At 50.6% G+C, this 14441-nt stretch overlaps 6 protein-coding genes across 6 annotated transcripts; 5 read left to right on the top strand and 1 right to left on the bottom strand.

Annotated features, from left to right (window-relative positions):
• Positions 1-528: 528 nt before the first annotated feature.
• On the top strand, positions 529-1348 carry N7462_007640 (DNA replication protein PSF1; the record flags this gene model as incomplete). Its single annotated transcript, XM_057079358.1, has 2 exons — positions 529-1166; positions 1255-1348. The coding sequence occupies 2 exons, from the start codon at positions 529-531 to the stop codon at positions 1346-1348; spliced, it is 732 nt and encodes a 243-aa protein (XP_056932028.1).
• A 105-nt stretch (positions 1349-1453) lies between these two features.
• N7462_007639 (uncharacterized protein) lies at positions 1454-1636 on the top strand (the record flags this gene model as incomplete). Its single annotated transcript, XM_057079357.1, has 1 exon — positions 1454-1636. The coding sequence occupies one exon, from the start codon at positions 1454-1456 to the stop codon at positions 1634-1636; it is 183 nt and encodes a 60-aa protein (XP_056932027.1).
• Positions 1637-2577: 941 nt separating this feature from the next.
• Positions 2578-6173, top strand: N7462_007638 (sulfate transporter family protein; the record flags this gene model as incomplete). Its single annotated transcript, XM_057079356.1, has 6 exons — positions 2578-2815; positions 2935-4263; positions 4320-4519; positions 4574-4807; positions 4860-6070; positions 6149-6173. The coding sequence occupies 6 exons, from the start codon at positions 2578-2580 to the stop codon at positions 6171-6173; spliced, it is 3237 nt and encodes a 1078-aa protein (XP_056932026.1).
• A 519-nt stretch (positions 6174-6692) lies between these two features.
• On the bottom strand, positions 6693-9161 carry N7462_007637 (guanine nucleotide exchange factor VPS9; the record flags this gene model as incomplete). The annotated part of the gene is made up of 4 exons (XM_057079355.1): positions 6693-6738; positions 6808-7475; positions 7530-7783; positions 7838-9161. The coding sequence occupies 4 exons, from the start codon at positions 9159-9161 to the stop codon at positions 6693-6695; spliced, it is 2292 nt and encodes a 763-aa protein (XP_056932025.1).
• A 1190-nt stretch (positions 9162-10351) lies between these two features.
• On the top strand, positions 10352-11420 carry N7462_007636 (asparagine synthase C-terminal domain-containing protein; the record flags this gene model as incomplete). Its single annotated transcript, XM_057079354.1, has 2 exons — positions 10352-10517; positions 10618-11420. 2 exons carry the CDS (start codon positions 10352-10354, stop codon positions 11418-11420), a joined length of 969 nt encoding a protein of 322 aa, XP_056932024.1.
• Positions 11421-12582: 1162 nt separating this feature from the next.
• N7462_007635 (nuclear transport factor 2 family protein) lies at positions 12583-13155 on the top strand (the record flags this gene model as incomplete). Its single annotated transcript, XM_057079353.1, has 1 exon — positions 12583-13155. One exon carries the CDS (start codon positions 12583-12585, stop codon positions 13153-13155), a length of 573 nt encoding a protein of 190 aa, XP_056932023.1.
• Between the last annotated feature and the right edge of the window lie 1286 nt (positions 13156-14441).

The raw sequence follows: 14441 nt of genomic DNA, 5'->3' as shown, positions 1-14441 counted from the left end.
TGACTAGCGCTTTTGCATAATCAAATCAAGAATTATTTCCCACTTTCAACTTGATAAAGACTAATTCTTCTTGGCTGTAATTGCAAAATTCCGTGGAGCATTTCATCAGCATCGATTATGATGACATTCACCCTAGAAGCGTTATGAGACTCTCTGTATGGAAATGGAACGTTTCACGGGCCTCCAGCCTTTTTTTCTTGGAGTCAAGTCGTTTCTAGGCGCGATTTAGATATCGTCCGAGGGCCCTATCGATTTGATACCTGTCGGCTGACACTGTACATGAGCCTGCTATATTTTCACTGTCGAATTGCTATTCTGGATTGAAGAATGGCACGGACGCAAGTTGTACAACCCTCGCCCCGCGTTGGCGGTGTAGCAGAGAGAAACGCGTGAAAGCCGCAGTTATGTCACCGATTAGGGTTAGTGTCTACTGCGAACAGCAGGCGGTCAGATAGAATGGTCCTGATCTGCCTCCATCACAGGCGCGTCCCGCCATGATTGCACGTCAATTCAGGTCGCGTAGTCACAATGTACGGCGAACTCGGCAACAAACTGGTAAGTGGAATTCTCTCAGAAAAGCACCAAGAACTTTCGAGGCTGCAGTCTCAATATCTTGCAGCGCCCTCGCTAACCGCCAATTTGCAAGCGGAACAGGTCCAGCACGCGAAACGCACGCAATCCCTCGCCCATCTTCCCCCATACCAAACCGAGATTGTCCGCGCGGTGACCCGTGAGGTGCGTGATCTGGATCGCGACGTTGCCCGCCTCCTTGACCCCTTCGAGGGCTCTTTCAACCCCTCGGCCGACCCGGCCACGGCCTGTGCCCTGCTAGTGGACCACCTGTGTATGCGGCGCAACAAACGTTGCCTGCTGGCGTATCATCGTGTACGGACGGAGAAACTGGAGGAGCTGTGCTGGACCGGCGTCGATGTTCTCGAGCAGCAACAGCCGACCGAGGCGTCCGAGGACCGGGGACAATCTCAGAGCGGCCACAGTTCGCTCAGCCCCGAGGAAGAAGAGTATTTCCGGCAGTATGGCGACATGCTGGCGGCATACAAGGGACAATGGACGGACATTGACCTGACGGGGACCTTGGAGCCGCCCAAGGATCTTTTTATCGACGTGCGCGTGTTGAAGGATGCGGGGGAGATCCAGACTGAATACGGGTACGTGATGGTCCTCCGTTTTGGAGATGGGGAGATGCTTTTACACGGGGCAGATTGCACGGCAGCTGCTAATTGACGGTCTACGCAGTGTGATCAACCTGACCAAGAACAGCCAGCTATATGTCCGACAAGGCGATGTCGAGCGATTGATCGCACAAGGCTTCCTCGAGCGATTGAGCTGATTCGAAAAGAGAGAAGGGAGGGGGACGGAGGAGGGCCATACAGGGATTGGGCCATCCCAAGCCTGTCCAACGAAGGAGGAGTTCTGTACTTTGAGATACCCCGCCATGCATCTGATGGCTCATGTGAATGCCGAAATTTTGTTTGCCAATACCGCCATTGTGCATCACGATGTGATTGTCATCCCTTCCTCAGACTCAAGTTCACAAACCGCTGGCCAGAATCCATCCATCGTATCCCGCTGGCGTCGGGACAGACGTCGCCATGACGTGCGGCTGCAGTCGACATGATCCCCTCTCTGATGGATGCATCTGGCCAGGTATCGTGGTTTGCCGATGATAATATGTTGTAAAGCTTTCGTGTAAGAATTGGGTTTGAAGCTCCCCAGACGGTCTTAGTTTAAACCCTAGCAGCTGCACAGGCGGCGAAAGGGCTGCATCGGCGCAGGATAGAACAGGAAACGACCACGCGCAGATAGGATTGGTGGCGATCGTGCGTCCGTCGTCGGAGCTTAGCGGTACTGCGAGGACTGCGAGTCCTGGGGGCGGTGGAATATCATGCAGGTGGTAATTAGGGGGAAACAAATTGGGGCCGTTTAGATTAGGGAGACAGCGGGAGGGGGCAATGCTAACCGGGCCGATGTCGAGGCCCGCTTCGCAAGGTCCCTTTAGGCGTTGTCGCCCAAGGACGCTGTATAGCTCGTTGGATGGCCATGCCCGGTAGATCGGTCACCCCTCCAGGTTCCCCTCAGTAGATCCCGACTGCCGAATCCTGTATCATGCACAATTCCTGGACTACGGAATAACCCCTCAGCATCCCTCATCTCGTGCTCGTATGTTTCTGGCATAATTGGTCGGAAGTCCACCAGATTTCATCCATCCAAGCCCGTTTTCGCCGCCTATCGGACGCTATCCGCAAGCGGTTTAGCCGGCGATAAACCAACGTGACGGACGATAAGACGACGCTTTAGTAACCGGCCGGTAGTCAACCAGACTTTCGCCGATGATTCAATTCTCGTTGCTAATGTCGCCTGGCCTTGATAAGCTTGTGCACTGTGAATCGCCTATATATCGTTTTCCCAGTCGCATCTGTCTCTGGCTCCCGATGCCTTTCGTTCGCCCCGTTGCGTCATCCGCCGTTTTCCCCCAACGCCGCTGCATGCGCTAGTGGAGCCGGGAATCTTCCGGATTTCGTGGATCGGATTTACTCTCATTGCGTGACCTTTTGGGCCATGGGTGTGCTACAGCCTCGTGGGCGGCGTGACTCGCGCGCTTCGGTCCTGTCACATCGCAATTGGGGCTTCGACCGCGAACTCGATGTTGCGATCGCTCCGGACTCACTGGTGGAACACGCCAATGCAAATCTAGGCAGCTCGCCTGGTGCCGGCATGGAGGCGTCGAGCTATAATGGATCTAGCCTCAGGACTCCTAGTCGATCATTCTTCCATCGCTCATTCAATACACCGACAGGTGGGTACTACACTAACCCCCAAGGCTAAAGCAGCCAAGAAGTCAAACATAGAAAAAAGAAAAAAAAAGGGTTAATTCCTGGGCGGAGCGATTTACTGACCACTCGCATTGCTCCACAGACACAGCACACTATGCATCTGACGGCCTGCGGGAACAGACAGCGGAGCTGGCAACTTACGGCCTGTCCCTCAATAAGAAACCCTCGCGTGGAAGGACAAGCTTGCCTGTCTGTCTAGACATCTTTCAAAGCAAGCATTCCCCCGGAATCTCGCACGATGGTAGCGCGAGCTCCTATCCGACACTGGAGGAGGATTCGTTAGGGTCGGATGCTGTCCTCCTCGATCCTGCCTCTGCATCAGCTTCTTCGGCCTTGACCGCAATGATTCGCCAGCCTTCCCCAGAACCTGTCGACGACGATGCTTTAGAAGATACCTCTTTCCCCCCACTGCCGACAATCCAGGATGAACCCGAGCCACAAGACACGGAGAGAACGTCGCTATTATCCAAGACTTGTTCTAAGTCCCCTCATAAATATGGGACAGTAGGAGATATCGAGAATCAGGCTCTACCTACCCGCAGACCTGCCAATGTCATCACCGAGGGGGTTTCCAACCTGGAGAAGTATTCTCGCATCCTTGTCAACCCAAAATCATGGGACAGGCGAGCGATATGGGAAGAGGGAGTGGTCTACCCTGCCTCTCTACTTCCAGCGGTGCTCCTCGGACTTTTGCTTAACATTCTCGATGCCCTGTCCTACGGCATGATTCTATTTCCTCTCGGCGAGCCGTTGTTCGCCCATCTTGGCTCAGACGGAATCTCGATGTTCTACGTTAGCACGATCATCTCCCAGGTGGTCTTCTCCTGTGGCGGCTCGATCTTCAAGGGTGGCATCGGAAGTGAGATGATTGAAGTAGTCCCATTCTTTCACCAAATGGCCTTCGCCATCATGAACCGAGTGGGCAAGGATAACCCACAATCAGTCATCGCCACCACCATTCTGGCGTTCTCCGTCAGCTCGGTTCTGACAGGCCTGGTGTTCTTCCTAATGGGCGCGTGTGGACTGGGCTCGCTGATTGGGTTCTTCCCTCGCCATATCCTTATTGGCTGCATTGGTGGCGTGGGATATTTTCTCTTGCAAACAGGGGTCGAGGTTTCTGCCCGGCTACCTGGCTCACTTGAATATAACATCGCAACTCTACAAAAGCTTTTCCAACTTGACACGTTTCCGTTGTGGATTGTTCCGCTCTTCCTTGCGATTGGTCTTCTTGTTTTGAAGCGTTTTCTTCGGTCAAACTTCCTTGTCGGCGGATACTTTATTGGCGTGGCAGTTGTGTTTTACATTGTCATCTTGAGTGCTCGTGTTTCTATGGATAACTTGCATCACAAGGGATGGGTCTTTGACGCACCCTCGTCGAACAATCCCTGGTATCATTTTTACACTCTCTATGGTAAGCAAATCATCCAGGTCATAATTTGGACACCACCGTTTTTAACATATTGACAGATCTTTCTGAGGTCAACTGGACGGCCTTTGCCGATACAATCCCGGCTATGTTTGCCTTGACCTTCTTCGGTGTACTTCACGTGCCTATCAATGTACCAGCTCTGGGTATCTCCACCGGAGAAGACAACCTTAATGTCGACCGAGAGCTCATGGCGCACGGCGTGACTAATGCCGTTTCTGGATTTGCTGGCAGTATTCAAGTAGGCGCCTCTTATCGCCATTTGTCTCCTAACACTGAACTGACATGGAAACAGAACTACCTTGTATATACAAACAGTCTACTGTTCATTTCCAGCGGTGGTGACTCCCGGTTAGCTGGTCTCATGCTGGCTGTTGCAACAGCTGGAGTCCTTGTCATTGGCCCCGTCATTATTGGGTTCATTCCAGTCATGGTCGTCGGTGCCTTGATATTCTTGCTCGGCATTGAGCTCTTACAAGAAGCACTAGTTGATACCTGGGGAAAGCTCACGCGGCTTGAATATCTTACTGTTTGTTTCCCCCCGTTCTTACCCTGGCCTGAAAATAATCTAACAGCTGTAGGTTGTCATCATCGTGGTCACCATGGGCGCATGGGACTTCGTGGTGGGTATCTTGGTTGGAATCATACTAGCATGTGTGAACTTTGTGGTTCAAACATCTCGCAAATCAGCAATTCGCGCGACCTTTTCCGGAGAAATCGCAGGATCGACGGTTCGCAGGCCTCCGATTCAGCAACAGTTCCTGCACGAAGCTGGCCAGCAGACTCTCATCATGAAACTTGGTGGCTACTTATTCTTCGGCACAATTGTCAATGTGGAGAATACCATGCGAGGCTTGATAGAAGAGGACGCCTTCAACCAGCAGCCCATCCGATTTTTAATTTTGGATTTCTCCAGGGTTTACGGGTTGGACTTCTCGGCTGCCGAGGCCTTTACTCGAATCAATCGTATCCTGCGCAAGCGCAACGTGCAGACCACGATTTCTGGCCTAAATATCGATGGAGATGTCGGTAAGAGCCTCCAGAACGTCGGCCTCTTCGAACCCGAGTCCGGCGTACCGATTTTCGAAGACCTCAACTCAGCCCTTGAATTCTGCGAGAACGATTACCTCAAGATCTTCTATAGTCGCCAAGAAGCCCTCCTCCGCAAACCTATCGAAGCCACTTCGAACTCCTCCACCACCAACACCCTTCATGTCCCCCTTCCAGTCCCCCAGGTTCCGAATGCCAGCCTCTCCGAGACTATCGTCAGCTCTCCACGTGGGCAATACCTCCAGCGGGTTGCAACAACCACAATCCGGGAGCACGAGCAAGAGACCGCTATGATGGCCGCACCGGCCTGGTCCTCCATGCGCCAGCCCCTCCCCCTCCTCCTGCAGACATTCCAAGGCCTCTCAAGCCAGAACGAAGACTTCTGGTTCCCCGTCTGTGCCTACTTTTCGCGCGAGTCCTATCCGGCCGGGACCGTGCTATACCATGAAGGCGACGTTCCTCGTGCCTTCTACCTTCTGGAGTCAGGCATGCTCCGCGCTGAGTACGATCTTCCGCAGGGCCGGTATTTCGAGCTTGTCGTTGCCGGCCGGCCGTGCGGCGAGCTACCGTTCTTCAGCGACACACGTCGCACGGCAACAGTCAAGACGGAACACGATTGCGTGGCCTGGTGCCTGAGTGATGATCGGTGGAAGGCGCTGCAAGAAGCAGAGCCGCGTATTGCACGGGAGCTCCTGACTGTTAGCTTGAAGCTAACGACGGAGCGGATGGATAGTATTACTTCGTGAGTCACCGTCCACTATAGTTTAGTTTTATTTTTTGATTTGTTATTTCGAGAAACTAATGTTGGGCACGCTTATAGGTACGTTTTGACGATGGCGGCTTAGTTGCCCTTTGCATTGTATTCTTCATGTTGCTTTTTTTGGGGGGGGAGCTTTTGATCCTTGCATCCAAACCTGTGCGGTTGTTTGAGCGAATCTTTTGATCTTGCTATGTCTGTATCTATTTTTTCTGGTTTGGTCTCTACCTAGCGCTGCATATTTCTCGCTATAGTGCTGAAGAATCTACCCGATTACGTGTATCGGAAGCCTCTCTACACAGAGGTCGACGATACGAGAGCCACTTTGAGCCCAGAACCAAAGAAAAAACGACAAATGCTCGTTTGAATGCCACATCAAAGGTGGCAGGAACGTCCCTATGCGTCGCTGAAGTAGCCAATGTATTCAATATGCAAATATGATTCTTCGAAAGAGCCCGTTCGATCGCTTTCCTCCTGGGGGGATCGCTTAAAGGAGTTGATGGCAAGAAAACAAAGAAAAAGAAAGGGGATCATAGGTCCACACTGCGTGCTAGTTATGATTGATACCCGAGTCTACATGGCCTTGGTGAAGAGGAACCTCTATATACTATTCTGAACTGAGAGCGAGACATGCATCGACGGCTAGACCAACTCTATAGAAAAATAAAATTAGTATATAGTGTGACAGCAAATGACAAGAAAGTATCCATGAGTGAACTTACCTCCCCTCCTTTATCTTGACCACGTCATCAATAACATCGCGGTCCAGATTCGGGAACATGTTTGAAAGGGTTTCAACAACATTATCGTGCTCGGCACTTTGAATCCGCCGTGCTTCTGCATCCTCGGCGCTAGCTTGACGAGCAGCTGCGTCTTGGGCGTCGAGCACGCGGCTTAATTTTTGCTGAGCAACACCTGGGTCATTGGCTGGGCGCTCGTCGCTAGAGCGGCGACCCTCACTACTGGCACGAGGTGGTTGATAGACGTTCGGAGTAAGACGGGGCGGGGCAATGCCTGGTTGTGGCGTGGCGGCTGGTTGAAGCGGGCGTTCTTGTGCGACAGAGGGTCCTGAATCTGACTCGTCGGAAAAGATACGGCCGATGGTTGAGAGAGGCTTTTGGATAGTGCGCAGAAGTCCTGCAACAGGGGCGGAGGTATCATCATCACTAGACTGTGAAGTTTCCCTGCGACTTGACCCAGCTGAAGGCTGTTGGGACGGGGCCCGAGAGGCAGTAGTGGGTTGGGCTGCGGGCTTCTCCGCTAGAGACTCGGATTCACGGTTTTGTTCAGCAATGGCAGAAACCGCCGCCTCAACATTGCGCTCAAATTCTTCGTCGCTCACAGTAAGGCTAGTACGGTCTAGTGTCTCAATGAATTGAATAGCACCAGACTACAGAAAGTTAGCCATCTGAATAATTCCCCACAAGATCGGGACAGAATGTACCAATGAAGACAGGTAGTACCCTGCCTCGCCACCAAGCTTTTCTTGGTTCCGAAATCGCAAGATATACTGAATATTGGAAACGAGGTGGTCCGGGTTTGCATGTAATACAACATAGATCAGAAGGGGCACAAAGGCATCAGCGGAGGTGTCGGCCTTTTTGGAATTCTTCAGAAGGCCGAATATCACTTTGCAACAATTCAAGATACAAATGACTTTATCTCGAGGTGCTCGGTAGCCATTGATTTTCAAGATCTCTGCATTTCCAGTTAGGCACTAGGAAGAAAGGCACTGCTTCGTAGATCTCATACCTTGTTGCGCCAAATTCAAGAAACGACGCCCACTGCCACTTACGGGAGGAATATCTAGATGCTCCTCGCTGACCCAGCTGTAGATGCGAATCTTCTGTGCAAGGATATCATCTCGTTCAATGTCCTCCTGGTGTTGGCCCCGCCGCCATGGGCCGTGGAGCCTCTCGATCTCCCTCCGCCGGCTGCGGCTAGCACTTCTGGGGATGGTTGGGGGTGCGGGGATGGCAGGCGCAAAGGTCTGAGAGTACAGACGGTTCATAACCAGCTTCTCCATCCCTTCCTTGGCGTTATCAAACTCGCTATCAGATACATCGCGCCAAACCTCGCACATGGCCATTTTATTCGTGATGAAAGCGAGAAAGTCGCTAATGATCTTGACCTGCTCGTGAACCATCCACTGCCGCTTTCCAAACTCGGTTAGAAATGAGCGCAGAAATTTGGCCACGGGGTCGGCTGTTCGGTGTCGCAACTGCTCAAGGAACCGGTGGAAATCGAACGGTTGACTAGGCTCGGGTTCAGGTGGAGGCGGAATCGTTGACGCTGATGACTGTCGGGTCAAGACCAGCTCGTCGGCGACAGGAGATTTGTGGTGTTGCGAGGGAGATGAAGGGGCTTGTCCAGATGCGGGTGATTGCATATGATCCAAGCTGGACTTGCGCGGTGGAAAGTAATTCTGACCACTTCGGAACTGCTCAGCTAGCTCCAGGCGGGGTGACATGATCTCCTGCTGGTCGGTGGTCCGTGCCGGGTCCTGAAACTGACCCATGATGCTCTGAATCTCTGGTTGGGAGTCATTATCTTCTCGCGGTCCGTCTTGGTGCGCAGCTCGTTTAGACTCGGGGTCGCTATCGCTGGGGACGTCTGGCAGCTCTTTCTCGGAGTTTGGGACGGAAGGCTCGCTGGCTGGTGCGCTTCCGGGTATTGTTGAACTCGGGTTTAAATATGTTTCATCTTTCTCTGGCGGCGGAGGTGGAGTTGGAGTGTTCGTAGAAATCGTGAGCCCCGAGTTCGAAATGTTCTTGCCGGAGACTGACAGCGCTTCCAGTTGCCCCGCGAGCGGGTCCGAGTCCTGCTGGGATGCAGCCGATACTGGCGCCTGACCGGCCATGATAGAGTCTTCAGGGGTATCAGTTGAGGCATCTGAAAAGTGCGACTCTGGACTTGTATCCGCCATCATCTCTGCTTGAGGTAATCCCTCTTTCGAGGGGTCATGCTGTATTTCGGAGAGCTCGGTTGGGGGCGCTGGGATGTCGGGCTCCTCAAGGACAGGTTGATCGTCCCTCTTCCCGGGAGCCGAAGAGGGCGAGGCTTCTGTGGCCGACATATGCTATACTCAGCATGCAGGCCACGAAAATAAGTTCAGGGGTGTCACAGCGAGTCACGTTGGGGACTCTTGAGGCTCGCATGTTGACGCGCGGATCATTGGTTCAGCCGAGGCCCGCTCCAGCACAGCGCTGCTTTCGTTGATGGTGAAATCATAGAAAAGGATGAGAAGCAACCAGTCATAGGAGAAGAACGTTGCATATTATTTGGATATGTTATCAAGTCTGAAGTATTCTGTTCAATGCATGATCTACTGTGCTTGAGCTACCAGAGACCGCGGGCAACTACTACTGCTAGTTTGCACATGAATACTGCAACAGTACTATATAGAGCTGACTAATATTTCATGCCTCAGGCAATAGTGGCATAAAAACATCCAACTCAAAATGAATCCCAGATCCAATCCCACGTCGATTGCCATCCCCTATCCCTACCATGTGTGGGATTTTTTTTCTTTGTCGACAATAGCTACGCTACCAAGCCAGGAAACAAGAACTCTACTTCAGAAACGAGGTCCAGACAGCTGTCAGACACACACAATCCTCATTGAGGCTCAGGCACATGATGGCGCGTCTACTCCCTTGACTCACCATCTCACTTTCATATCTACAGTTTTGTCTCTGCGAGGTGATCATACTTACTCACAACCACTTGTAGACTCTGCGACTCGCTCTGTGCTTTGTTGGAATGGCGAAGCCTGGAAGATCGCCGGCGAGCGAGTCTCCGGCAATGATACAGAGCGCATTTTTCATCTATTTCTGAATGCAGTCAATGAATATAGCCAAGATGCAATAGAGAGAATGGCACGAGCTGTAGCCAGTATCTCGGGTCCATTTGCTTTTGTTTTCTATGATGCTCTCAATGCCCGGCTTTTTTTCAGCAGAGACTGCCTGGGCAGGAGATCTCTTCTATGGGGAGTGCAGAAAGATCAAAGCCTGAAAATTTGCAGCTTATGTGATGGAGACTCTTCCTCGAATTTTGAAGAAGTTGGTTTTGACGGGGTTTATATGATTGACCTTCGTTTGTATCAAACCTCTGCATCTTCCAACCAGCCGTATCAGATTGAGACATTACCTTGGAGCTCCGAAGCTTCACCGCCAACCCGTCATATCGTGAGTGAAATATTGTAAACGCAAGCTTCAAATTGTGTGACTGACTCCAATATAGAAAAATCCAATTCCCCCAATGAACATGGCTGTTCCAGCAGAACAGCCTCCTTCACTTGGATTGGAAACACCGTTTGTGAAAGAACTACAGTCCAGGCTTCTCCACTCCCTTGGACTCAGAGTTGAGAATGTCCCCGAACCACCTGGCTTCATTCGAGGCCAGAGCGCTAAAATCGCGGTTCTCTTCTCAGGTGGACTAGATTGCACTCTCCTTGCTCGACTCTGCCATGACATCCTCCCCATCGATGAACCCATTGACTTACTCAATGTTGCCTTTGAAAACCCCCCGAGTTACAGCTGCGGCTGCAAACTCCAAGAATCGAAACTCATCCTCTCCCTTGCCATTACCATCCACCTCCGTCTACGAAGCATGCCCAGACCGAATGACCGGCCGCTCAGCATATGCAGAGCTCCAAAAGACCTGTTCAGGTCGTACATGGCGCTTTGTGGCCATTGACATCCCATATTCTGAGACACTCGCCCACCGAGATCTCGTAAAGCGCCTGATGAGACCACATAACACTGAAATGGATCTGTCCATCGCATGCGCTCTGTACTTTGCCTCTCGCGGCCAAGGCACAGTCCACACATCCACATCTTCAAACACCCCACCAACTCCCTACACAACCTCTGCCCGTGTTCTCCTCTCTGGGCTTGGTGCGGACGAGCTTTTCGCCGGCTATGGCCGACATGGCGTGGCCTTCAACCGGGACGGCTTTCGCGGCCTGGTATCTGAAATTCATCTCGACGTGAGCCGGCTCGGCCAACGAAATCTCGGCCGCGATGACCGCGTGCTCTCCCACTGGGGCCGAGAGACTCGCTTTCCTTACCTGGACGAGGATTTCGTTGGCTGGGTGCTCCGCGCCCCGGTCTGGGAGAAGTGCGGTTTCGGGCTTGCCTCGTTCGCGGAGAGTGAGACTGGAGAAGCACAATCACTCCCGAACATTGACGCAGAGAAAATGTCACTCCGGCTTGTTGCGCTTCGGCTGGGCTTGGAAAGCGTTGCGCGCGAAAAGAAGAGGGCTATTCAGTTCGGTGCTCGAACAGCGAAAATGGAGAAGGGGCGGACAAAGGGAACTGATGCATTGAGCTAATTATGATACCCATATTATTTTTCTCTTTCCGTTCCATCTAGGCTTCCAGTCGCCACGCGCTTCTCTTATCGAGCCCGCGTTCTTGAACTGCAGACACTCAGTACTCATTGTCCACGGTCCAGCGATGATGACAAAACTATGGAAACAGATACTTCCGAAACCACACCCCCACCACTCCTCTTTGAGGAAGTTCGAGTCCTTATTCTCCCCATTACCTTTGAGCTCCCATCCATCAAGACAGAGGTATCTTTGGGTAGACGCCTCGCCTATCTTCATTTTCTCATTCTCCTCAAAGCAACAGCAGTCCCTTGGGCGGCACGTAGCCAGGGGAGAGTGTTAAATTGACTGTGAATGCTGTCTTACCAAGCTACCAAGGTCCCAAGGATGAGGTAGAAGATCGGGGAGAGGAAGGACTTTGTGGAGGGCTGTCGGTTGATGAGGGGTATAAAGGCAAGTCTGAGCTGAATACTGTGGACAGCCCTCATTTCTGCTAAGCTGAAGCCCCTCACTGGGGTCTAAACTGGGAGCTTTTTTCAACATCAAGCCAAGGTCTCATATCTTTCGTAAAGTAGGGCTAGGGAGGCGAACCGAGTATATATACAAATGCAGGAGAGCAGTTGAAGGAGTTGAGAGAGTTGAAGATATCAAAAGGGGAGTAAAAGGAGTGGTAAGAGACGAAATAAGAACATCAGGCGAGAGTAAAAGAGTAAAATAGAGAGCATACACACTTGCCTTACCATGTTTGTCGGCATCATGACGTTTCCTACGTGAGAATGTAGGCAATTAGGGGGGGTCGAATATTTCACTAGAATCACTAACCCTATGGACACTGAAATTCTTTACTCTCGAGATCAAAGGAAAGAAAGCATTTGATCCACTATCAGTAGATGAGGTATAATAATGTTGAGTCTTACACTATTCCCCACCCCCGCATTACTTCCAAAAGCGCCTCCGTAACTCCGAGATATGAGAACATTCAGTTATAGTCCTGGCCTACACCACAACTCCTCATCGCCCATCGGCCCTGTCCACATCGGCTCCACCCCCATCGGCCCTAGTCATAGACATTTATAATTAGGAGACAACGAGCATGTTCAATACTGATGACCAGGGAACTTACGTCCGAACTGAGATAGACCTTTGTCATATTGCTCGATTCATCATGTTTACCCCTGTACTATTCGTCTTCAGTTTCTTTACCTGCTTATGCCGTCATGTTGGAGCTACCTTTGAACACAATCCCGTGGAAGGCATCATCACCAACCATGTCAAAAGCTTCGATTGCCCCACAGCTACACGCACTCAACTGAGCCAACATGAACTACAGGCAGCAATGAACAGATTTGCTTACCTTTTCTATGTGAAGAAAGATGTTGAGGCAGCTTTTAACCAATACGTTGCAACTAATTATGTCCAACACAATCCGGATATACTTGACGGTAGAGATGCGGCAATTGATGGTCTGAAACCATTGTTCAGTGCGAAAGAAAACACATTCAAGGTGGGCACTACCTTGAGACAAACCGTCTACCAGCTCTACTTATATTTCACACAGATTGCAAGAGTAATGGTAGGCCCGGAATACTCGACGATTCATATCAAGTCAATGACTGAAGGCCAGCCATCCTATAATGTTTTTGATGTCTACAAAACCATTGGGTCCTGTATTGTCGAACATTGGGACTGTTTGGAAGAGATCGTGAATAGTACAGTTTCAGATCATCCATATTTTTGATATGACCGTTTTTCCCTGCTGAACTTGACATATTTTGCTCTAAGCTGTGGGTTGTTCGAGCGGCAGTAGTTTACTACTTAAAGAGTCGGAATGGCTCCCTCTATGTTTTCCATATTCGTGGGCCAAAGAAACACTATTGCCACTTTTCATCTCTTACATTTCTGTGCAAACTTTTCTTTTCCCTTCCATATCCACTCGGCCCGAATGTGATGTATGCAGAGGATGGATCGTGTTGCTGGGGAGTCTCAGGTCTCTCCCACTTTGATTTGTATGGCTTATCTCATCGGAGAAATCCACTTTTCTACTGGGTAGGTGCAAAGATATCTGAAACACGAGGGTTGCCTGGGTCATGGCTAGAAACATGAAGAATATGTCACATCTCGAGTTGCGTACCTACCCTCGGGGTAGCCTAATTCATGCTGACGCAAGATTTCTGGCGCCCAGCGTGAGGTCCACTTTCATGTCAGCAACTATCTACATTTCCGATTTTTTCGTCACTGGGTCAATAAATCTTGAATCTGAGTCCACTTTGATTGGTCATTCATTATCTACACATATGAGAGTCTTATGGGCGCGGATGAAGAAGCTCGGATGACCAACTTGATAGAGGAATCAGGATAGCCGCGCTGACGAGAGGGAACTGTATAGAAATAAGAAAAGGATTCGCATCGCCCCTAGCTACGCCTGCAACGCGATCCAATTCATAAAACCTGGCTGAAGTTTCAATGGACCAGCCTCGATGGATGACCATGTCAACGATGTCCTGTTCGGGCATCGAGTGTCTGCATAATGAGAGAAGCATTCAAATAATTTATCTTCGAGAAGGTTTTTTTCTGGAATGCTTAAATATTTGCTCAATCTTGAACTTAGCATGAGACATGAGATACCCATGCTAGTGGGACAAACGAAAGTTTGACAAATTTTATCTTCATCTCAAAACGACAACGGAGTCAATATAGAGCAGGAATAAGGTACGACCATTACGTTCTTTACTGAGGTAGAAGACTCCGAGCCTAGGACGATGGGCAAAAGAGAGGTGCAATAGCAAGAAGAGATCAAATTATTATAACTGAAACTGCAGAAAGCAAGAGCCACGAGTCAATCCCAATAGGGAGACGATCAGAACCGGCCATAACATCAGAGAAAGGAATATAAAGTCAGAAGCATGATGAAAAGCCAGAGACAAGGAAAAAACATGACGTCTCAAGACATTGTTAAAACTTTTTGGTAGATGTACTGTAAAGACACATCTAGGCGAGACGTTCGGGTTGAAAATGGCTTGACCC

This window comes from Penicillium macrosclerotiorum, assembly GCF_028827735.1.
Source record: "Penicillium macrosclerotiorum strain IBT 26536 chromosome Unknown utg000007l_segment0_segment0, whole genome shotgun sequence".
Lineage (NCBI taxonomy): Eukaryota > Fungi > Ascomycota > Eurotiomycetes > Eurotiales > Aspergillaceae > Penicillium > Penicillium macrosclerotiorum.
Note: the sequence above shows the minus strand (reverse complement) of the source record. Positions and strands in the feature narration are given on the sequence as shown.